Here is a 25,906-nt window from a genome sequence, read left to right on the forward strand (position 1 = left end):
TTTGAAATAAACATATTGTATCATTTTGAATTAAAAATAGATCTATTATGATACTTTTTGAGATAATAATTTAATCACTTTCGATAATTTAAAATTATTATTATGTAAGATCATCGAGTTCTTATCAGATGTGATGATATAATCACGATATTCAAATTATTTTAATTTTTTTAAGTAATCACCCCATATCAATCACCACTTGAAGGTAAAATACAAAAAAAAAAAAATACTATCATATTTATTTTGAAGATTTTGAAATTAATATAATAGTTTATAAGAAAAATTATTTATATAATCCAAAAACTTAGTGTGTACAAAAATTATTATTTAATATTGTAACTGAATTTATTTTAATTTCACAATTAATTAAAGTTTAAAAGCTTATTCATGTTCACTTAAAATACATTTACAAAACAATTATTAATTATTTTTTAAATATAATTTTAAATAAACATGTCATAATTGTTTGAATCAATTTGTGAAGTTAAAATTTTTATCGATACATGAAATAATTTAAAAAATTATGAGATGTTATTTTTTTCCTTACGGATTAAATAAATCGTGACTAAAGTATATAGTAATTTTATATATTTTGAATAGATTAATAAAGTGTCAAAGTGGTGATCATGTGCTCTCATATTATATATTTTTTGTCATGTGTCTTGTCAATTTTATTTCAAATATTTATCCTCTTTTACATATACTAATTGAATAAATTTAAAGGTGAAATTTGCCAATTTATAACTAAATTAACTAATTCACAAATGAAATATCACAATCAAATTAATAATTACATATATGTCAATGAATATAAATATTTAAGATAAAAAAATGATAAAACAAGTCATGTTTTCCTTACTCTCTTTTTAACTTAATAAAAATCAAAAGGTTTCTAATACCGTCGATGATGACGGAGATATAAAAAATGTAAAAAAAAAAAAAAAGTTTTATTTGGTCGGCTTTTTGACATTTTGTTATTAAAAAATATTTAAAAATAAATAATAAAATTATCAAGAAGTCTAACTAAATTTGTATGTTGGTTGTATTTTGAGCTCACATCATATTGTTAGAATCAATGAAATGTTCGGCTATATTTTGTTAAGGTACATTTTATTTATAAAATTTTAATACAAAAATTATATACAAATTCATCATTAATAATTATAAGCTCAATATAAAATTTTGGTGGATTTTACATAATTTTAAATTTAAATAGTTACAAATAACAATATCTTTTATATGTAAAAAGAAACAAATAAATTATATATTTTATATGTAAATAGTAACAGATTATTAGTTGAAATGACAAAATTATTCTTTTCATTTGTAAAATCTTTATATGCAAATAACAACAGATATACTTTCCATGATCGACTGAAGTGATTAAGGTACAAGTGAAAATATGATTTCACAAGCATTTAAACTTTTTAAAAAATTATTCTCTCCCTTTGTAAAATCTCTTGAGATTTAAAAATTGTCCAATAAAATGATAAATCGGTTGATTTAACAACATAATTTAAAGAGTTACGATACTTGATCACATTGTTCATAAAAAAGAGAAGTAATAGATCATTTCAACATATTTGAGAATACATGAAGGATTTTCATTATATTCCATTCAATCTCTTAAATAAATCAAATATCTTGTAAAAATAATATACAGGAAAAATAATCTTATGTTAATTAACAAATGTTTGTGATTTGATTTTATTATTGTAAAGTAAAATAAGAAAAAAGCATTCATTATATCTTATAATTATATTATTATTTAATTCATCCGTGACATATCATATATAGTAAAAATAAAATAAAAAACATTTACAGCTCACCTAAAAGTTATATTCTCATATTTCGATTTTTCATTATACAATCACTAAATTAAAGAAAACAACAATTAACATAATTAATACTATTGTTAACTTGTATTAACATAATTAATAGAACTATTTATAAATGAAAAATTGTTGATTCATGGCATTTTCTTTTGAGTTAAAGTTTATTTTAATCAAATAAAAAATGGAAGGACTATTTATATATATTTACTTATTTTTGTCTATGCAAACTTTATAATATACTTATAAAGTTAAAAAATGGAACTGAAATTAGATACAAGTATTAATATTTTTTAATATCTTAATCTACTCTAACCTCATGCTCTTTATGTTTATCTGAAAAAATATTATACGTTTGAGTTTATTCGAGCCCGCATCTTTTTAAAATTAAAAAGATCGGCGCCAGTATTAGCATATGTTTTTGTTGTTTCTTTTTTAATGTAAATAATTTTTTCCTTTCCCCATACAGGGAAAGAGTTGTCGAAAATGCATAATTGCTAATATAATCACCCAAAAATCCACAAAAAATAAAAAAAGAAATCGTCAAAATAAAAGGAAAAAGGAAAAGCTGTAAACTTTTGTTTTCTTTAAAATTTGGAGCAGTTTGACTGTTAAGACCAAAAAAAAAAAAAAAAAAAAAAGAAACCGGAAAGCCCCGTAGGTTTTCTGCTTGAGAGATTCCAGACCATACACTCCACTCTAGACAAAAATGGTGAATCCTCCTCCTGAAACTGACCCATCCCAACAACCACCCTTCCTCAAAGGAACCCCAGTCGAGGTCAGCAGCGATGAGGAAGGCTTTCGAGGCGCTTGGTACTTGGCTACAATTCTCGAATACCCTCCTAAATCCACTTCTAAGAAGCGCAAGAAGGCGTTGGTTCAGTACAGGACTTTACTCACCGAAGATGGCTCGTCCCCTTTGACGGAATACGTCGACCCCGCTTTTATACGGCCGTTTCCACCTAAAGAGAAGGAGGATGTTAAGCCAGGGTTTGAGGTAAACGACGTCGTAGATGCGAGGTATAGGGATGGTTGGTGGACTGGGGTTGTGAGAAAGGTTTTGGAAATGTCGAAATATAGGGTTTATTTCGATAATCCACCTGATGTTATTGAGTTTGATAGGAAAGATTTGAGGGTTCATTGGGATTGGATCGATGGCAAATGGGTTCGACCTGAAAAGCAGGTATGTGCTAACCTGCCCATTTTTTTTTCTTTTTTTAATCTGGGATTTTTGGGTTTTATTTCAGATTTGAGACCTCAATTTTTGTGTTCTATATTGCGGGTTACATTACTTTTTGGAATAATTTTTTGCCTATTTATATTACGGATCTCACTGCATGTAGCTTTTACCTTGAAAAACTGCTATTAGAATAATGTTTTCATGATTACCGCAAAAAGCATATAGGATGGTTAGGGTCTTTTTAGGGCTTGAGTTGATTAATTAACTTGAACCATATGTTTCACTTGCTATGCTTTCTTTGTTTTAGTTCTGCTAATTCTTTTTTAGATATCTATTTTGGCCTTGGAATCATGCTAATTCAATCGGTTGCTAAATGCGATTGTAGCCGCACAAACTATGTAATTTTCGTGATTAATGCATGCTTTTTTTTTTCAAATGTAGTTGCTTTTTTTCTCGGCTATGTCAGATTTAATTGTTCTTTTGTCGTATTTATATATTGGTTTATACACTGCATCTATTTGTAAAAGTTTATACATCTATGTTGTTATTTCTTGAAACTGTATTAGCCTGTCGTCTCTCATTATGTCATTTGTGGAAGTGAAGATATGTGCAGCCTTGATGACTTTTTGTACCATGTGAGTGATTTATTTTTTAATTTTATTTTTTTTAAAGCAATCAACAGGCTCCATTTTTAGCTCAGGGACAGCAGTGGAGGTCCATATTGACAAAGAAAACTTACGTGATGTTTGGTTCCCTGCCATAGTCATAAAAGAAAATGAGGATAATACTTTCTTGGTGAAGTATCAGACCTCTAGGAACGATGATGAGTCTGGGACAGGAAAAGTTGTTGTAGATTCCCTCCTCATCAGACCCACTCCTCCTCGTTATGCAGATAGAAATTATGAATTGCTGGAAAGAGTGGATACCACATATAAATTTGGTTGGCGAAGTGGAGTAATTACCAAAGTTCTTACTGGAAGAAGGTACAATGTCTTTTTTAAGCATGGAAATGAGGACAAGGAACTCAATCACTCGGATATGAGGCCGCATGTTGAATGGGTTGATGGCAAATGGGTTAGTAAATCAAAGGTATCTTCTTTCTCTGTCTCTTCTTTTTGGGAGATAAATTTATTTTTGCCATTATTTTCCCACTTTAAATTTAAATGAGCTGTTTATGTTGTGTTTTTGGTGCTGGACGTGGGCCTGTGCACACGTTTTAAATTTATCTTGAAAGGAAAAGGAAATACCTATTTGAAATAGTGCTTTTTGACTGTGTCTAAGTTGATTACTGGTCATTTCAATGATCTTCTCTATATTTTCAGTTTGAAAAATGCTTGGTTTTTATGTTTTTTCTCCTCTATTACTCTTATTTCCACTTTTTCTAGATGGATAAGTTGAACTAGTTGTGGATTATACATTTCACTTTGCTTTAAAATCTGCTCAGATTTTACAAGTAACTAGTTGATGAGTTGAATGCCTTAAATGTTGTACTAGTTCTGGCATCATCTAGACTTTCTATGGTGGCTTGAGAATGTTTTGTTGTGATTATTTCAGAAGTTTAGTGGCATGCGAGTGCAGATGTCATTCATTTATTAGTAGCTTAAGCAATAGTCTTTTGTTTCAGGGAGTCTTAATTGCATTTGACGAGCAAGAACAGATAGGAAATGCTCTCCCTGGTACCCACAATGCTGAGGTGGTTGGAGAACTTGAAAGTTTGTTTTCCTCAAAGGATAATTCTGAAGATAAGACTCCTTTGACAAATCTATGCAAGAATTTGATGGAGCAGCCAACTCCTACTGATGAAAAGAATGCCTTGCTCTCAAGCAAGAAGAAGGTCAAACTGGAAACATCTAATGGTAACACTTCCCGCTCCCGGCCTTTGAAAAAGCTAACTGATGGAAACACAGTGGGGACACCATTGTCAGTCACAGGCGACCGGTTGAAAGATATGCCTAATGACACTTCATGTAAAGAAGGCACTTCTAGGACCGGAGGTACAGGAACTAGATTCACGAAGAAAACTATGATTGGTGATCAGTCTTGTGCTAATACTGAGAGCTCTTTAACAGGAGCCACAACTGTGAGTTAGATTTCATCTTTTGTAGTTTCATTGTTCATATTATCACCGCTGGGATCATATTCATTTTCTTTTTGTTTTCTTTTGGACATTTTAGTACATTCCTGTTTGATGATAAGAAATGTATAAATATCACTTTAAATTCAGTATGCTTTACTACTCTGGTATCTTTATTGTGTCCGAGTTGCCTTTCCTTTGAAGCACATAGCTCCTAATACTTTTTTGTGTTAGGAGTATGTTTTGTTCTAAAATATGTTAGAAAATCACGTGTGCCTTTAAGTGTAACCACTACAAGGTATACACAAAGAATAAATGAACTTTAGCTTGCTCCTTTAGAATCATACTAACAAAAAACAATGTCGACATGATATCATCAAAACTTGGCCTGCTTGACGTAGTTGATATTGGTCAATGGGTTGTTTCAAGTGTTAAGCAAAGTTGTTTTTCAACTGGGATATTCAATGTGCCCCACTTGCTTTGCAGCAAACTGCTTCGATTGACTGCCTTTTCTGTCAACATCACCGTTCTAGCTGGGTAATGATCATTGATTATTGGCACTTTTGTTTTGTTGGCTCCATCAGCCATTATTCCTGAACAGCACTATTTCTACTACTTTTATTGAACTATATTTCCCCTTACTAATGCAGATGACTAAGAGGCAGAAAGTTGGTTCAGTTGACAGTAAAACAAATAACCTTGGGAAAAGGACCGTAAGAGCTAGAAAGTCACCAACTAAAGGTCCACAGGTTTTGACAGCAGGTACCTATAGCTGTTGGTACATGTGCGCTGGTTTGATATATTGTTTAAAATAATGCATGTTACATATTTTCAGGCAAGGAGGGAATTGCAGGTACTGCAGAAGTAATTAATGAAGGGGAGGTTAAACCAAAAGAAGTTGAAATGCCTATCATCTTAGGATTAACAGCAAAGTTCACAAAGACTTTACAGGCTGAAAATTCTTTTCAGATTCCTAACGAGGAATCTCTGAAGCTAATGGGGGATCAAAAAAATAATGTAAATGATTCAGTTAGAAATGAAAACATGGTAAGCAAAACTTTTAATAGTCTCTGGCTGAGAAAACTGCCAAGATAAACTTGTAAATTTCAAGTGGCTAAAATTCTTAATGGGAACAAAATGTGTCATTGAACTGTTGAAGTGTTTGATACTGAGCTATCGTTCTTTATGGTTAGTTGTCATGATCATAGGTATGTAGCATTCGTGGTCAAGTTTAAGGTCTGCTGAACTATATTTTTGTCAAACTTTCACCTTCAGTGATATCATTTCTCAAATGCTTATAAAACTTGAGCAATTTTGCCATAGTGTGCTTGGTTTTAGACTTGGCTTGAGAAAAGATTGGCATGTAAATTTTGTCATTGTTCTAACCCATTCTGAACCCCTGAAATGAAATGATGTTGCTTTCATTTTCTTGCAACACCCCTACTTTTTTGATGTTCATCTTTTGATGGTGTTTTCTTGCGAGCAAATTGTGTAGACGTGCTACTGGTATATTTGAAATAGTTAATAGGCAGAAAACAATTATATCTAATGTTGTTGTTTTACAATTAATACCTAATTAAATGGTTAATTTTTTAGTATTGTTAGCTCATTTTGCTAAAATTTTCTATTTTCTTGAGATGGCTTCCTGTCCTCTGTCTTTATCTGTATATGGTATCAAACATGGAATGGGAATCTCCTTCAGTGATTTATTTTCCTATATATATGTTCCTTTAGTAGTTCTTTTAACTGATGGTCTTTTACTGATATAGGAAATAAAAGAGCATGAAGTTGGAGTAAATGATCTGAAAAGAAAGAGGGGAAGACCACGTAAATCAGTAGTTACAAGTCCAAAGGCTTATGATGCTGGTATATGATAAGTTAAGCTTCAGTTTTTTGATGGGTATATGTAAATCTGTATCTACGTAAACTTAGGATTACGATTTGTAGGTAAGGAGCAAAATGGGGCTGGTGGTCTTGCTGATGAAAAAGCTGTAAAAGATTGTATGACTGATGATGCTGATTTGTCAAAACATAAAGGGGTGGAGCTGGCAGGTACAAGGGGGTCTCTGTTCTTGGTTTGTCAATGTCACTAGTATGCCTCAAGGAAAGTACAAAACTGCTATACAAGTCTCTTTGGGAACCAATGGGGTACACACTTCCAATGTTTCAACCCAAGTGTAGCAATTTCTTAAATGATAGAAGAATAATAGGTATAATGGGGGCAATTACTAGGAAAAAAGATTGGGCTAGTGATTCACATGAAAGAAGGGGAAATTTTTGTTGCATGGGAGGGTGGGAGAGGGAAGGGTGAAGTTGGTAGGAAAGATTACGCATATTACCAACCACTCTTTTCTTCTTTCTTTTGCTGTAGATTACCCAACTTAGATATAATTAAGTCTGAGAATCTTTTTGTCTTTTGTAGTTTATGGTTACTCACCTTATAGATTGTAAATTAACATCCTTTTTGTTAATTGTATAGCCTCTCAAGATGCATTTAGAGGAAGGAAAAATGATGATTACAAAACAAAAGAGGTTCACTTGGCGATTGTTGGGATTTCCAACACGGCTGATGAGGATCAACCACTATCAACATGGATAGGTGGAATCCACTCTTCAGGTGATGAAGAATCAAGTAAGCAGCTTCATCAGATATATGAGACCTCATTTTCTTTTGTTGTTGATTTCCTCTCTCTCTCTTGCTTAGTGGGTACATAAATGTAAATCATCACTTGGCTTTTATATTGATGACATTTTTTGAGTATATTTTCTTTTAGGACTTTCTTCTGATAAGCATGTCAATGGATGGAATGATGAAAGAGAGGGACTGGTTGAAGTTCCAGTAGAATCTCTTGCAATTGATGCCAGAGGTAGACGACCATTGGATGATGATCGGAGTTTGCCTTTTGTGAAGAAATCACCTGTCTGGCGAACAATTGAATCTATGGATGTCTTCCAAATTGTGCCCCAAAAGCCGCATTTTCAACCTTTGAATGAAAATAGAGAGGAGTTTCGTGAAGGATCGGCAATTGGTATCATGGTAACTTTTGCTGGTTTGTTTGAGAAGATATCCATGTTGCATTTTGATGACCCTAGATATACATTTGACAGCATTTTGGAAAGTCTTAATGACTTGGAAAAGCATGGATTTGATGTTACTTTGCTTCGATGTCGCGTGAATGAATTACTGTCAATCAAAGAAGCTCAAGGACAGCATCAAGAAAAAAGAAAAAATGCTGAAAGGGAGATGATTGAGAATACAAAGGAGATAACTAAATTGGACGAAGAGATGGAAGAGATTGAAAAGAAGATTACTCATTTACAAGAACGACACACTTCCATAAAGTTAGAGAAGGAGATTAAGAATGTTAAGGTTGGTAATTTGAAGTCGGATGTTGAGGTTCTAAATGAACTTATTCAGAAATCCTCACGTGATTTTAAAAAAATAGCTACTGCCCCTTGGAGGTTTCCATGATTGATGGTGCACTAGTCTTGGTTTCTTGTTCATACTCCTGGTGTGCAGGTGATGATCATTGTTGTTAAATATGTGGATTCAACTGTAGCAGCGGTTAGGGTAGAGCAGTAGGGTCATTTTGATTATTAGATCTGTTTCATGCACATAGCATATGATCTTTGAGGTCATGTATTGTTAATATGAAGCTGCTTCCCTGGATAGAAATAGTGAAAATGTGAACACTAACTTTTGTGGAACCCTTTGTTGATGTCCTTTTAATAGATGTTTTTTTGGTCGCACATGCACTTACTGAAGTGAAGCTTTTGGGAGTGTATATATCTTTCTTCCACTCATTATTCTGGTGAATCGCAGCTGATTTGGATTCTTCGGTGCTGTTAGTAGTTTTGAACTAAATATACAGAATCTTTGATTAACAACAGTGCTAAATGTGGACTTTGTTTGATAAGATGGAAAATTTGGCTCAAAATGTGCACTTCAACGATCTTGTCCGCTTTCTTGAAGGCAGAAGCCCCGGAAGGTTATATATTTATCCGTAGCTCCTGAATGTCCAAACCCTTATTAGGATGTGGGGGGAAAGCCAATGCACCGGCCCATTTTTTTAACTTTGTTCCATTCAATTCTATAACAGTCTTAAGCCTTGTATATATACACAGGTATAAATACCATCACAATAATTTAGAAAATTAAACCTAATTGATTTCCAATTAGTCTTCATCATTATTACTTTATTCTTTTTTTACTATTATTTATTCTTTGCAAAACTAAATATATCTTAATATATATATATATATGAAGATGGATTTATTTAAATTAGTGTAACTCTTACATTTTTTTTTACTTAGATCAAAATTAAATTTATGACTCATTTAAATCAAAATAATATATTTAAATTTAGTAAATTTGATCTAATGATCCAAAAAAGTGTGAGAGTTATACTAAGGTCAATGGATTCCTACTTTATATGTACATATATAGAAGCAAATTCAAGATTTTTTTTAGATATCCATTTATTGTATATATATATATATATATATATATAAGTTATAATAAAATTTTAAAATAATATATTTTTATATTATTTGTGCGTGATAAGTTTTCATATCTTAAAAAAAAGACATAATTATATTATTGCTAAGATTATCAAATACATCATTCTCAATATATATAACTAAATAAACATTTAACTAAAAATAAAAAAAAAATTATTCTATTGATAAAAAGATTGTTTGGGAGAAAATTTTGAAAGTATTGAGAAGAAAATATTTTTAATTTTTTTTATTTTTTAATCTCGGAAGATATCTATAAATATTTTACCTTTATGTATGGATCTGTCATTTAATATATTATTCTTTTATTATTATAATTAGTTTATAAGTTATGTATTAAATTTGTATATATTGTCATGATAATTTTTCTTGAGAAATTATTTAATGTATTATCAGTAAAATTTTTTAATTTTACAAATAGGATTAATATGGTGACATATGTTCTATTTTTTTAATTAGTTCTTTTAATTTTTTAAATATATCATAAAATATGTCATAACGTCTAGATCCGTGGACCTATCATTAGACATTGACTTGAGGAGTTGCCACCAATATTTTTTGTTTAGGTGTGATTGATCACATAATTGAATCTGTCCCTTTTAAATAGGAATCCTAAGTTCGACTTAGGTATCTCTAAAAGGTAAATTCAATGTCTGCGAAACTAGGACTAGGTCCGGGAGTACAATTATGTGTGCGAAAGGTTATAGCACCCTCACAACGTCCATCGAAAAATGGTACCAGCTCGATTTCGTGTTATCCATTAAGTTTTAAAGATTTTACAAAGTAATTAATTATTGAAAATTATTCTTAATTGACTCCAATATTTTGATAGAAAATTAAGAAAATTCTCACCTCAAGAGTATGCAAGAAAATTACTTTTTCTCTTGCAGAGGCTCTGTCGTCGGATTATTTAACACTAAAAAAATTCGAGAAAGAAAAAAGACAAAAGGAAAAATGGATGATGATTCAACTTTTGATATAGATCTCTTTTGTGTTTTATAAGAAAAAAACTCATGCTTTTATACAAGAAAAATTGATACTTTCAATTTTTCCTTAAAATATATTTTTAACAATTTTATTGTAAAAAAAAATTGATACTTTCAACTTTTTCCTTAAAAATATTTTTCTTCAAATTTTATTTTTAAGAATACCAATTTTTCCTTAGAAATGTTTTTTTTTTAAGATTTTATTTAAAAAAAAATTGATACTTTCAATTTTTCCTCAAAAATATTTTTTTGAAAATTTTTCTTTAATTCATTTATCCTTTTTTACTCATTAAAAAAAAGACAAATAATAAGCAAAATGACAAAAATGGACAAATAATACCTAAAACAATTCGCGTCTTGGCTCCGAAAAATCACCATGGCTCGACTTTACATAAGAAAACAGCTCAGCTTGGAGCTTAAATAGCGTGAAGCTGGATTGGAATAGAAGATTAGGTTAAGCGATTGGGTCGGATCGCCCAACGTTTGACACGCAGATCCTTGAAACGGGTCAAAGGGAACCTGGTTTCCTTAGCCAAAACGATACCATTTTATTGATCCTATAAAAGCCTACTCTTAAGCTTTTCTCTTTATTTTACCGTTTCTTCTTCTCTCTCTACAACTTTCGTTCTATCTTTCTCTCTCTAGAGATAGAAGAACTTGGTTAAAAACTCTAAAGGTTTCAAGATTCTTGCACTGATGTTATCGTACTCCGTCATCGTCCAACGATCGATCAAGCCCCATCGTTACTTCTTGCTCTCTTCATCTCGAATATGAGCTTGTTTTTTCGTAAATCATTTCCTAAAAGTGTAAATCTGATGTTCAAGTTATGGTTTTTTCCTTCTCTGTTTCAATCGCTTTCACCATCGGATCTTCCCTAACTTTTAGTATGTAATTTCTCTCGTCAAGCTCCACGTCTTCACCTTTCAAATTTTCTAGAAGTCGCCTGTTATCGTTGCCATCAGGGTAGGTTTTGGGTTTCCCTTTTTATTCGTCTTTTCTTTTCTGTTATTGATCTCCTTTGGTTTCTAACTTAGCTTTGTTTATTTTTTGAATTTGTGTTTGGGGTGACTGACTGACGATGGGCAATGGTCCGACAAAACCTAAACAGTGGTGAATTACTGGTTGATGGGTGGGGATGGTGTTGAAGGATAGCCAAACATAGAATCAGTTAACTAAGATGTGAACTTCATGACTTTCTATGTTACATGGTTTGCTTGTGATTACATTATGGGAATCACTTTACAAGGTGTTGGGTTTTGGTTGACAATGGTATAAGGCTTTTGAGTCTGTGATTTTGATGAAGGTAGAGTCAAGCACTTGGCTTGACAAATTGGCACTGATGCTATCAGATTCGAATTTCTTTATTTGCTGATAGAATTGATTCTGTTTATTGAGTGATTTCTAGTAGCTGGAATAAGAATTGAAATTATTGTTTTTTTGGTTTCCTATTACTCGAATGGTGTAGCTTTCCTAAATGGCTTCTTCCTGCTTGAACGTTATAGTGTAATTAAATGCTAGGTTTTGTCTCTATGTTTATGCTACTGACAATAGTGGCCATTGATGGTAAGTTTAAGACGAGTATGGCCTCGACTGGTGATGGAGACAAAATTGAATTTCAAGGCTAGGTTACTAATGATGTGGATTGCCAATGGTGAGAAGGATGAACAGTGTGAAAGATGGTGGCAAAATTGGCTTCGTGGAAACTGATAGTGTTACGTATTTCAATTTTTCTCTCTCTGTGATCTTTCCTTGATCACTGGCCGTGTATTTCTATTGATTTTTTTTGTTGATTTATAGGACTAAACTTAAGAGAATTTTAAATCAATCATGATTCTGTTTGCATTATAAAGAGAAATAAGATTTTATCTTTTGCAAGATAAATCCCACTCTAACTCTACCAACATCCCTGTACGGCCAAACTTCTTTTTTTTTTTTAATTATCACTATTATTATTTGAACCTCTAACAGAGAAAAGAAAGAAAAAAAAGATAAAAAATGAAAAAGATTAAAGATAAATAAATAAATGAATAATCAACACAAGATATAAAATAGAAATAAATAAAACCAAAAATAAAAAAATGGATAATTAGGCCTGATAATCTGGCCCTGTTGAACCAAGCTCAATGGGCTTGGGCCCGGACCAATTAAGGTGTCTACAGCTGCCCTTATTTGCGCATTTCCTATGCAATAAGAATTGTGAAAAGACGTAGACACACTGCATATGAGCATCCCAACATATTCATCTTTTTTTTTTTGGAAAAAGTAAACATAACTCTTCTAAATAGAAGCTCAATGACTTTGAAAAAATAAATGCTCCTAGACAATCATGTCCAAAGAAATCATAGATCAGACCTGATGAAATTTGTAATGGGAACTCAAAGATTCACAATCTAAGTTTGAAAGTTAAAGGTTCAGATTCGCAAGAACCTTTCAACTTCACAAGAATTCGTTAAAATTTGATTTTCAAAACTTCAATTTCTCAAGAATTCAAACTTGTAAGATTTCAAGTACACAAAAATTCAGATTTGCAAGATTCGCATTTGCAAATTGCAAGACTCACGTCTAACATTTCTCATTCAAATTTTGGAGATTCACATCCAAAAGCTTAAAGCTTCTCATTTGAGTTCAAAGGTTCACATTCAAGAAATCTTAGAGTTTCACATCTAAGTTTAAAGGTTTTCACTAAAAAATTTAGAGATTCGCATCCAAAAGTTGAGTTCAAAGCTTTTCGCTTGAATTTTGGAGATTCACATCCAAAAACTTTTCATTTTAGTTCAAAGATTCCAATTCAACAAACTTTGAGGTTTTACATCTCAAATATTCTCATTTGAAAATGTCTTAAAGGTTCTCATTTAAGACTCAAAGATGCTCATTTGAAAACGTCGTAAAGATTCTCATTTGAAACTCAAAGATTCTCATTTGAAACTCAAAGATTTTCATTTAAAAATATCTTAAAGATTCTTATTTAAAACTCAAAGATTCTCATTTGAAAATATCTTAAAGATTTTCATTTAAGACTTAAAGATTCTCATTTGAAAATGTCTTAAAGATTTTCATTTAAGACTCAAAGATTCTCATTTAAAAATTTAAGACTTCATTAAAATATTCAAAGTTTCTTTTCTAAATGGGCTTCAAACTTTTACGAAAGTTAAAATTTTGTATGTATTGAATGACATGATCAATGATGCAAATACTTTCTTAATGATGCAAATGCAACAATCTAGATTCTCATAATGCCCTATTTTAAGTCATAATTCAAGTGCTTGCTGGCTGATGCATGTCCAAACAAAATTTTAATTAATCAAATTATGTGCATGTATTGTTCAAACAATAATGCTAACATAATGCATGGAATGCGGATGTTAATAATGTCATGAAATCTTAAATAATTATGGTGATATAGTTCTAAAAACTCTACCATTTTATATTTTTTCATTTTAGCTTCTCAACACTTTAGAACAAGTTTTATCAACTGTTCCTCATCATTTTCATCGCTTGATCATTATTCATAGGTTTCTCAACATTAGCAATTTCAAAACAAGTTTTTGTCTTTAATCTTTGCGTCACTACTCACAGGCTTCTTAGCACTAGCTATTTCATTAACTGATCCATATTCTTTTCCATCACTTAACTCATAGGCTCATCAGCACTAGCCACTTCAGAATAAATTTCGTCCACTGATCGTCATCATTTGATTACAATTCATGTCGACCAATCCATCACCATATTCATTTTTTAATGTCATCATATTTTTAGATTTTTGCCCTCTATTCATTTTGTTGAGCAATCCATCATTATATTCATTATTTAGCCATCTTATGTGGCATCTTTTCTAGTTCTACTATCTCTTTATTTTTTTACCTTTTATCGTCATAGATTTTTTTTCAAAAGAATGCAAGCCTCTTTTATGCACATTGTCATTCATTCATTATTATTTTAATTCTTGACAATCACAATGCAATCATACATTTCTTTGATTCATTCTAGGGACATGAGAATAAAAGAGCATACAGTACATTGGAAAAAAAAGCAATCAATGAGGAGTGAGTTTGGTATAAAAATAATTGGAAAAAGAAACAAATTGGATGCATGTCATTGAGATGAATGGTATATCCAAACAATGAATATTCAGATAATTTTAAACATTAATCCAAATTTTTTTTTCAAAAACTCATTCCATTGACTTTTCAAAATTACATTGAGCTCATTGAACTTTGCCCCTAGCTCTGAGGGATCTTCAAATGTCTTTGATCTTTCATACATGTGAACTGTCTATCTAACACTCAATTAAAAAATTTTTCACCCAAATCACCCTTTTAGGTTTTCAATTTGAGTCTCTTCTTTCTATCATTTTCATTTTTTTCATTTTTTTTTCATTTTCTCTCATTTTTTCTCATTTTTTCATTTTTTTTCTTTTTCTATCCATTAGTGGTATCTCTCATACTTCAATCTCTAAAGTAATGTAGCACGATTTCATTATTTCATCACGAGCATGCCTTAGTTCAATATACGATCATTCAATTCGAACATTCGCACTTAATCCAAATGAACTTTTGAAGGTTGTAATGTAGGTCATGGTGATGGGTCATGAAAGAAATGGATAAAATATACTCAAAATATTTGTTTAAAGGGTTTAAAACTAAAGGATCATTTCTTATCATTTGAAACAACTTGGCATTTTGCCCCTTTCCACTTCATTTCACTATTTTTTTCCTTTTTCCATCTCGTTCCTTACAAAAAGATTCTTATTACTTTGCCTCAACTTGTTTGTGGCATTTTTCTTTTCTTTTTTTTTTCTTTCATTTTGCTTTTCTTTCTTTCTTTGAGACCTTTTACAATCTTTTACCTCTTTTTTTTTTTTTTAAATACCCTTCAGTGTAGAGGGTGATATTTGGTCACGATTCTTTTAGAAGAAAAAATCATAATAGGCTCACAGGGGTAGCAATGAATGGTTTTTTGAATGATAAAAGAAAGATGACCATTTTTTATCTCAAATGTGAATTCTTTTCTTGAAGATCATCTATTGAATAAAAACAAGCCATGGATTTTTATAACAAACTACACATCTTTATGACATACTTATTTCACATCTACTAGTAGCTAGTTTCTTTTATTCAACTAATCTCCTCAGATTAATGTGAATGGGTTTTCAAAATTAAATATCAAAATTATTATTATCATTGTCTAAACATTCATCATCTAAAATTTGAGAATGAGAATGAAAAATTATGCAAGGTGACAAAGAATGGAACAATGGTTGAGCGAAAAAGAAAATGTAATTAAATGCATTAACTTGCCTTTTATTTAAAATGATAACAAATGAAATCATATTGAAAAAATGAAATCTTAACATTACTTTAAAAGAAATCCTAGAGTGATAAGTAGCATTCAACCAGCCTTAACATCCTTTTCAAAATTATGCTCTTGTGCAATCAGGTGAAGGATTTTTATTAACATCTTACCCCTTGATTCGTTGAAGCCCACTAAGCCTTTTCGGATCAAACTTTGAACTTTTTATTTGAAAGTAGGGCAAGTTTTAATAGAATGACCTGTGTTTCCACTATGATAATCGCATGTCACATTAGCATTATACTACTTTGGATAAGGTAGCTTCAATGGTTCTAGCATAATTGGAGATACCAAATTGTTCTTGATCAATTTTGGGAATAACTTAGTATAAGTTATAGGGATAGGCTCAATATGTGCCCTTTCTTGATTATCTCAAAATCTCTTTAAATCACTCGCTTGGTTGTTAGGCTTTGAAACTGATGTAATGATATGACTAGAAACATATACAGGTATTTGAAAGGTTGATTGATAAGTTGATAAGTAAGCTGATTGTGGATATGGTTGGTAAGGATAAGATGATATATTATTCACAATAGAATAGTATAGGGCATAACCTTGTGATGGATAGGGTTGATATCCCTTAAATTGTCTATCAAGGCTCGCAGCTTGGGTTTTAGTCTCTTTCTTCTCTAGTACTTTTTTGGTTTTTCCTCTTTTCAACTTACCATTTTTAATGACATTCTCAATGATTTTGCCTGAGATCACCATGTCGATGGAATTTTTATGGCATTCCTTATCATTTTTTCATAATAAAAAGATTTCAAAGTGCTAACGAACAATACGGTGATCTCTTTTTCAGTTAAGAGAGGCTGCACTTGAGAGGCTATGTCTCTCTATTTTTGGGCATATTCTTTGAATGATTCAGTTGCTTTTTTTTCATATTCTACAAAGAAAGACGATTAGGAGCCAAGTCTATAATATGTCGATATTGATTAATGAAGGCATGGGCCATATCACTCCAAGAATGAATGCGAGTCCTGTGTAACTGAACATACCACCTAGCAGCAGAGCCCATGAGGCTGTCTTGAAACACATACATTAATAGCTTCTCATTATTAGTATGTGCAACTATTTTTTAACAGTACATGGTAATGTGAATCTTTGGACATTTTGTACCATCATATTTTTTAAACTTTGACACTTTAAACTTTAAAAGAATAATAACATTCGGGACTAAACAGAGCTCAGTTGCATCTACTGAACCATAAAAACTAACTCTTTCCACTGATCGCAGCCTCTTTTCTAGCATACTAATCTTTTGATCAGCTTTTGAGTCCCTCAGTCACTCACTCTCTTTTAATTTTAACTTTTCGTTCTCTTTTGGATTGTTTAAATCAGGGACTTGAATTGGTTTTACTACTTTTTTTATAAAAATAAAATTTACATAATTATGATACTGTCAAGGATTTGAAGTTGATGGCATTTCAGGGTATATGTACCTTACAAGATAGATAGACCTTGTGCGGGTTGGACTTGATGTGGCGTAAAACTAAGAGGATACAATAAGTCATCCTCCTCTTGTGAGGGACGATCTTGTTGGCTGGTATTCTTCTCTACACCTTTTCTTTTATTTAACTTGTTCAGAGTTTCTAAAATCCTATTTAACTCTCCTTCTAGCTTTTTTTGAGCTTTTTTTATTCTTTCGAGACGATTGAAATTTTTTATTCCATTTGTCTGGCTCAAGCTCTTGTATTGTACTGGTGAGTTGTTTGTGTGAGATTCTTGGTTAATGAAGTTATCTTTGAACCTTGATACCGTAATTATGAATAAAAATAAGATGCTATAATTTATGCATGATATGTTGATGTATGAATGAAATGTACATTTTCATGGATGAAATCTAATATGAAAATGATGCATATGTACAATGTTACATATGATAATGACATAAAATGGTTAGATCATAAATTATTCCTTCTTGTGTCTTGTCTTCGGGTTATATCTATCAACAGATAAGAAGGGCTCCATCTTAGGGTTGGACTCTTAAGTGTACACTATACGCTAGGTTTGACTACTAAAGGTTCTCAAATTATTTTTTACATCATCATCCATCACAAACTAATAAGATATTCCAATCTTCACCCATTACAGGTTACTACCGGAAAGGATTCAATTTGAGTGAAAGTATTTTACTAGCCATTATGGAGGAATTAAAACCTCACGAAAGCATAGGTATTTTACTCTTTCCTAGAGGGACGGAGCTCGATTATAGAGCTCATGTCATGCACATGCATATGAATGACATAATTATCAAATAAATAAAATGAATGCATAAAAATCTTTACAAAAAAAAAAAATTAATTTTATTAGGTTTTTGGATAACACAAATTTATTTGCTGGCTTGATCCTCAGCTGTTTCCAGTGGATTCGTCAAACTGTCATAACGTCTAGATCCATGGATCCATTGCTAGACATTGATTTGAAGAGTCACCATTAATCTTTTTTGTTTAGGTATGATTGGCCACCTAACTGAATTTGTCTATTTTAAAGAGGAATCCTAAGTTTGACTTATGTATCTCTAAAAGGTAAATTCAATGTTACGAAATCAGGACTAGGTCTGGGAGTATGGTTACGTGTGAGAAAAAGTTATAGCACCCTCACAACGTCCATCGAAAGATGGTACTAGCTCAATGTCGTGTTATCCATTAAGCCTTAAAGATTTTACCAAGTAATTAATTATTGAAAATTATTCTTAATTGACTCCAATACTTTTGGCAAAAAATTAAAAAAAATTTTTCACTTCAATAGTATGCAAAAAACTATTGTTTCTCTTGCAAAGGCTCCGTCGTCGGATTATTTAACATTAAAAAAATTCAAGAAAGGAAAAAGATAAAAAGAAAAATGGATGATGATTTAACTTTTGATATAGATCTCTTTTGTATTTTATAAGAAAAAAAACTCATGCTTTTATATAAAAAATTTGACACTTTCAACTTTTCTTTAAAATATTTTTTTAACAATTTTATTTTCAAAAAAAATTGATACTTTTAACTTTTTCTTTAAAAATATTTTTCTTCAAATTTTATTTTTAAGAAAAATTGATACTTTCAACTCTTCCTTAGAAATATTTTTTTTAAAAGATTTTATTTTCAAGAAAATTTGATACTTTTAACTTTTTCTCAAAAATATTTATTTGAAAATTTTTTTTTATTCATTTATCCATTTTTACTCATTAAAAAAATGACAAATAATAAACAAAATGATAAAAATAAACAAAGAATACCTAAAACAATTCACGGCTTGGCTCTAAAAAATCACCGCGGCTCGATTTCACACAAGAAAATGGCTCATCTTGAAGCTCAAATGGCGCGAAGCTTGATTGGAATCGAAGATCGGGTTGAGCGACTGGGTCGGATCGCCCAATGTTTGACACGCGGATCCTTGAAATGGGTTAAAAGGAACCCAGTTTCGTTGGCTAAAACGACACCATTTTATTGGTCCCATACAAGCCTGCTCTTAAGCTTTTCTCTTCATTTTACCGTTTCTTCCTTTCTCTTTACAACTTTCATTCTATCTTTCTATTTCTAGGGACAAAAGAACCTAGTCGAAAACTTTAAAGGTTTCCAGATTCTTGCGTCGGTGTCGTCGTTCTCCGCCACCGTGCAACGATTGATCAAGCCAAAATTTTTTCCATCGTTACTTCTTGCTCTCATCGTCTCGAATATGAGCTTATTTTTTTGTAAATCGTTTCCTAAAGGTATAAATCTGATGTTCAAGTTACGATTTTTTCCTTTTATGTTTCAGCTGCTTCCACTATCGGATCTTCTCTAACTTTCAGTATGTAATTTCTCTCATCAAGCTCCACGTCTTCACCTTTCGAATTTTTCAGAAGTTATGTCGATCGTTGCCTGTCATCCTTGCCACCAGGGTAGGTTCGGGTTTCCCCTTTTATTCATCTTTTTTTTTTTTCTATTTTTGATCTCCTATGGTTTCTGACTTAGCTTTGTTTATTGTTTGAATTTGTGTTTAGGGCAACTGACTGACGATGGTCCGATAAAACCCCAACGGTGATGAGTTGTTGGTCGATGGGTGGGGATGGTGTTGAAGGATAGCTCAACACGGAATCAATTAACTGGGAGGTGAGCTTCGTGAATTTTTATGTTCTGTGGTCTGCTTGTGATTACATTATGGGAATCACTTTACAGGGTGTTGGGTTTTGGCTGACAATGGCATAAGGCTTTTGAGTCTGTGATTTTGATGAAGGCGAAGTCAAGCATTTGGCTTGACAAATTGGCATTGACGCTGCCAGATTCAGATTTTTCTGTTTGTTGATGGAATTGCTTCTGTTTATTGAGTGATTTGTGGTAGTTGGAATAGGAATTGAAATTATAGTTTTTTTGGTTTCCTGTTACTCGAATGGTGTAGCTCTCCCGAATGGCTTCTTCCTGCCTGAATGTTGCTACGTAATTGGATGCTAGGTTTTATCTCTGTGTTTATGCTACTGACAATAGTGGTTGTTGAGGGTAAGTTTAAGACGAGTATGGCCTTGACTGGTGATGGAGACAAAATTGAATTTCAAGGCTAGGCTATTGATGATGTGGATTGCTAATGGTGAGAAGGATGAACAGTGTGAAAGATGGTGGCAAAATTGGCTTCGTGGAAACTGGTAGTGCCGTGTATTTCAATTTTTCCGTTTATTTCTATTGATTCTTCTGTTAATTTATAGGATTAAACTTAAGAGAATTTCAAATCAATCATGATTCTATTTGCATTATCAAAGAGAAATAAGATTTTATCTTCTGCAAGATAAATCTCACTCAAACTCTACCAACATCCCTACATGGCCAAACTTCTTTTTTTTTTTTCTCTCTTTTTTTTAATTATCACTATTATTATCTGAACCTCTAATAGAGAAAAGAAAGAAAAAATAGATAAAAAAATAGATTAAAAAAATGAAAAAGATCAAAGATAAATAAATAAATGAATAATCAATACATGATATAAAATAGAAATGGTAAATAAAACCAAAAATAAAAAAATGGATAATTGAGCTTGATAATCTAGCCCTCTTGAACCAAGTTCAACGGGTTTGAACTCGGATCAATTAAGATGTCTACAAAACATGTATAATTCTATTAACCTCACTAATAAATTTAAAAAATTACACTAATAATATATTTGATAATTCTCATTTCTTATTCAAATCTAAGAATTCTCTACTCATACATGTATACATACATGTATACATACATGCATATATATATATGTTTATATATATTATCGCCAAAAGTTTTGATACATCAACCTATCTAGTTTTTTCGGAAGGAACGAAGGTTTGTATTGGGTAGTTACGGGACAAAGATGATGCATTGATTTCACTTTGTCATTTGTCTCCAATGATGAAGGGATGAGCAGTACTGGAACATTGACCAACATTCACCATTTTCTTTTCCTAACTTAAGCTTCTATGCGGTAACCTAAACAGATCGATTCAAGATCAAGAATCGTTAGCAAAGCAATAAATGTGCTCTGAATGATTGTATTTCTGCTTTTAAAGTGTAATTCTAATTCTAATGCCTATCGCTAGTTTTTGACATGTTTTCTATGCAGTAACTTTCCCTAGTTAAATACGTTGATCTATGGCTTGAGCCAAGTGTTTTTATGCAATATCCTATTAGGCCGTAGCATGCATTACTAACTCATCTGATGAAAAAAAATCTTACTTGAGATGTTAGACATTTTCCCATGTACCCCACGACATTGTCCAAAACAAATAATTCAGCTTGAAATTATGCATGCAAAGACAAATAAGTTCAGACAAGCTAAGCCTCTTGGGTCCTTCAATGATTTTTTTTTTTTTTTGGACCATAGGGTCCTTCAATACTCAAAACAGAACACATATTGAAGTTATAGTGTGTGGGTGAGGACTCTTAACAGACCACGAGAGTCAGTGAGGACTCTTAACAGACCACTGGATAGGAAACAAGCTTTATTTTGCTGCATGGAGCAATCAATACCCTCTATCTAAATGGGGATTTTGTCTAGCTGGATAAAAGATTTGAATTTTGTCATCATGTCTGTTTAAACCATATAAAAGGGAGCAAATATTAACAGGGTCGCAGCACAATCTCATATTGAGAAAATCCTTGCTACTCTTTGAAAAAATGTCTAGCAAATCTCAAGCCAGGATTCTCTTTCATTCTCCCTATTTCTCGCGCTAATCAAAAGCTTTGATGCCAACAGCATTGGCACCTATTGGGGTCAAAATGCATACGAGGGAAGCCTATCAGAAACATGTGCCACCTATACACACAGCCACGTTAACATAGCCAGCCTTGACGAATTTGGTGGTGGTCGTTACCCAAAACTCAATCTGGCCGGTCACTGCGACCCCACAAACGTTAGTTGCAGGAAGCTTGCCAATGAGATAAAATTTTGCCAGGATCTCGAAGTCAAGGTGCTGCTCTCTGTTGGAGGTGAATGCGGTAGCTACACTTCAAACTCTAGGCGAGACGCTCGTGGTCTGGCAGAGTATTTGTGGCAAGAATTCTTGGCTGTTAATCATAGAGGATCGAGAGGCCCCTTTGGTGATGCCGTGTTGGATGGTATCAATTTCAATAATACGAGATGGATCAAATTCATACTATGATAATGTTGTGCGTTACCTGAAAGACAAGGACGAAACTATTCTTTTGGCTGCAACTTCAGAATCTGTATATCCTGATTATTACATGGGGGAAGCTATTGCAACAGGCCTTCTTGATATTGTTTGGGTTCAATGTTTTAACGATGAGTGTTGCGAATACACTCCTGGAGACATAATCTTACAAATATCTATAGCCAATGGAATGAAAGGGCAAACGTAAAGCACATAGGTTGGGGGTTAGCGGCTACAATGGGTGCAGCCCCACGTGGAGGGTATATTCCGATCACTAATCTAACAAATGGAGTCCTTCCAATAATGCAAGCTGCACCAAAATACGTAGGCGTGATGGTTTGGAGTAGGTACTTTGATAGGATAGTTGGGTACAGCCAAGCTATTGAATCATATTAAGAAACGAAATAGAAACTGGTGCACTCTTCTTAAAAGGCTGAATACCTTCAATTTGGTAATTGGGCTTGCTCTGAATAATAAATCCTGACTAATTCCATGCATGTTGTTGTCTTGGAAACGCCAGGATTTAATTATAATAATAAATAATTAAAGTTCCATTCAATTGGTGCTTTTATATTTATATTTTTGTTATTTATTATTTATTTTTCTTGCTTTTTATTTTTATTAATAAAACAAATAACAAATAACAAAAGTAGAATTAAGTGTTATCTTATAATTAATAATTTTTTTGATAAATGTGGATTCATATGTGAACTTATTTTTTTTTACAAAATCCTAATAGAAGATAAAAAAAAAAGGCGAAAGGATGTGTATAAATGGAATAATCTTTCTTCTTTTTAGCATGCTTGGGTTAAATTCCATACACGAACAGTAAGTAGTAAACTATTATTTATCTTTTTATTTGCTACTGTTTTTGTGATGCCTTCTAGACCCGGAATACATACGTATCACGTTTTACTCAAATTAATTCTGCCCAAGTGATTTCCTTCCTACCCAATTTTTAACAACAATTCCACGCATGCTAGAGGAATAGGATTCCTTATCTTTACATACATATTATTGTTAGGTTTAGTAAGGACTAATGACAAGGAAGAAGCTGATAAAAAAAAATATAGAAAATTAATTAACTGATAGTCTATTAATTTGTAATTTGTTAGTTTATTTTCTCCATTCTAAAACAACTTGTTTGGCTTTGTCACATATACTACCAACTATCTAATCATTAAAATATGCCTTTTTTCTGCACAATTTTATTGCTTCTTTATTATATTTACAGTGTGAATTTATTAATTGGAGGGAGGAAGAGATGGCTCTCACATCCACATCAGAATTAAAAAATTTCTTGCAAAAGTCATATACATTCAAAGCTCACCAGCGTGCCGCGAAGAAAAGACGAGGTGTGGAGGGGAGAGAGATTTGCACGTGATAGGTGTTGAAAATAATAAGAAAATCGAAAAGTAAAGGAACAAAAAATAATAGCGTCGCGATTCGCGAATATAAGAAGATAAGAGGAGGTGAAGGTAAGAAGGCATACCCTAAGGTCGAGATCATCCCTTGTTACCTCTTTCCAAAATGACTTGTAACACTGCTTTACTCATCTCTCTGCTAGTTCTAGCACTGAGCCAAACGTCTCATGCCGGCACCATCGCCACCTACTGGGGTCAAAACGGATTCGAGGGAACCTTACAAGAGGCATGTGATACCGGAATCTACGATTACATCAACATAGCTTTCCTTATCAAATTCGGTGGTGGCCAAACCCCTGAACTCAACCTGGCTGGTCACTGCGACCCACCAAGCGGCACATGCGTCGTGTTCGGAGAACAAATAACATATTGTCAAGACCAAGGAATCAAGGTATTGCTCTCACTTGGTGGCTCAGCTGGTAATTACAGTTTAACTTCTCAAGATGATGCCCAAACTGTAGCAGATTATTTGTGGACCACATTTTTGGGAGGAAGAACATCTGCCGGTCCCTTAGGTGATGCCACTTTAGATGGTATCGATTTTGATATAGAACTTGGATCGAATTTGTACTACGATGATCTAGCAACTTACTTGAAAGCCAAAAGCCAAAGCGTCTATTTATCTGCAGCTCCTCAATGTCCTTACCCAGATTATTACATGGGGGATGCTATTGCCACGGGCCTTTTTGACAATGTTTGGGTTCAATTTTATAACAATCCACCGTGCCAATATAGTTCAGGAAACGTTGGTAATCTCATAAGTTCTTGGAATATATGGACGTCCAATGTAGTGGCAGGGAATATATCGTTAGGATTACCGGCGGCGGAGGCTGCAGCTCCATCAGGAGGGTATATTCCAGCAGATACCCTAATATCTGATGTGCTTCCGGTGATTAACGAGTCATCAAAATATGGAGGGGTCATGCTTTGGAATAGGTACTATGATTTATTGACAGGGTATGGTGCCTCCATTAAATCATATGTGCTTCGGGACAAGAAATTAGTGTACTCTTCTTAAGTTAAGGGGAACCTGGAATTAGTCCAGTTTATCCAGCGTTTTCCTCTCTAGATTATCCTATGTAATAAAGTAATAATCGGCAACTATGCTGGGTAATGGGTGTGTACTTTTAGTCGATGTTTGTGTTTTAATCGAGTATTGGGCCGGATTTACCATGAGGCTTTCATTTTGGGGGAATATGGCTCTTAAGTTATTATAGGTGTTCGGCCTTTGTTGAATAAATTAAAATGGTGAAGTCATTATTGTATGGTTATTGTACTCGTGTTACATTATGGTCAAGCAAAGTGTTTCTTTTTTTAGTAGTAGCAAGTTTCTTCTTGAAGTTTTTAATTTTTCAAAGGTTTGGTTTATGGAATGGGTTAGAACCATGATTTTCTTTTTTTTTTTAAATATAATTATCATTCATCAACTCCCACGAATTGCTCCAAGTTAAGGAACAAAACTTGTACAATATGCAAAAAAAAAAAAAAAAAAACTCCAGTAAGAAAATAATTTGAAGGCAATATTTATTTTACAAAAACCACTCTAAGTACAAATTAAGAAATAAAGTTTTCGAGTCTTGGATTAAAAAGTAGTATTTGAAATTCAAGAAAATGATATTTCTTAATCATGTTCTAGTCTTTTGTCTCCATTGCCTTTTACTTTGAATTCCAATGAACAGAAGTACTGAATTTTATTTTACCAAAATCTATATGGCAACAGCCGATAGGGCAAAGTCCAAACTCGTTGCTTATTTGATGTCAGAACGTTTTACCGTGTGAATTAAAATCTACTCCTCACTTTAATTATTTTATATATGAAATCCTGCTAACTGCACCTTGTAACTTGCATGCCTCGGCTGGCAGGGCAGGACAGGGCAGGGCAGGGTAAAGGCTGTCGCCCTTGACAGAGAAGAGTCACTTGCCTTGCAACTTGCATGCCTTGGCT

General features: G+C 32.6%; 2 protein-coding genes, 1 long non-coding RNA gene and 1 pseudogene across 8 annotated transcripts; all 4 read left to right on the plus strand.

Moving 5' to 3' along the window:
• The first annotated feature begins 2,351 nt into the window (after positions 1-2,351).
• Positions 2,352-8,836, plus strand: LOC111304976 (DUF724 domain-containing protein 6-like). 6 transcript variants are annotated; one of them, XM_022902062.2, is made up of 11 exons: positions 2,352-3,015; positions 3,685-4,101; positions 4,637-5,092; positions 5,573-5,623; positions 5,737-5,848; positions 5,922-6,133; positions 6,856-6,952; positions 7,034-7,138; positions 7,566-7,718; positions 7,861-8,123; positions 8,195-8,836. In XM_022902062.2, exons 1-11 carry the CDS (start codon positions 2,542-2,544, stop codon positions 8,210-8,212), a joined length of 2,358 nt encoding a protein of 785 aa, XP_022757797.2. In that variant the 5' UTR covers positions 2,352-2,541; the 3' UTR covers positions 8,213-8,836. The 6 variants fall into 6 exon arrangements, with proteins under 6 accessions (XP_022757797.2, XP_022757795.2, XP_022757792.2 ...); XM_022902060.2 differs by having other exon boundaries at positions 7,861-8,115; XM_022902057.2 differs by having other exon boundaries at positions 7,861-8,836.
• Positions 8,837-19,375: 10,539 nt separating this feature from the next.
• On the plus strand, positions 19,376-20,633 carry LOC111306024 (uncharacterized). The gene is made up of 3 exons (XR_002692082.2): positions 19,376-19,636; positions 19,739-19,807; positions 19,910-20,633. It is a non-coding gene; the product is annotated as an uncharacterized LOC111306024 (long non-coding RNA).
• Positions 20,634-21,907: 1,274 nt separating this feature from the next.
• On the plus strand, positions 21,908-23,056 carry LOC111306399 (hevamine-A-like; annotated as a pseudogene).
• A 918-nt stretch (positions 23,057-23,974) lies between these two features.
• On the plus strand, positions 23,975-25,284 carry LOC111306025 (acidic endochitinase-like). Its single transcript, XM_022903926.2, has one exon. The coding sequence runs from the start codon at positions 24,068-24,070 to the stop codon at positions 24,977-24,979; it is 912 nt and encodes a 303-aa protein (XP_022759661.2). The 5' UTR covers positions 23,975-24,067; the 3' UTR covers positions 24,980-25,284.
• The last annotated feature ends 622 nt before the right edge of the window (positions 25,285-25,906 follow it).

This window comes from Durio zibethinus, chromosome 21, assembly GCF_047325235.1.
Source record: "Durio zibethinus cultivar Kanyao isolate XHJ-2024 chromosome 21, ASM4732523v1, whole genome shotgun sequence".
NCBI lineage: Eukaryota > Viridiplantae > Streptophyta > Magnoliopsida > Malvales > Malvaceae > Durio > Durio zibethinus.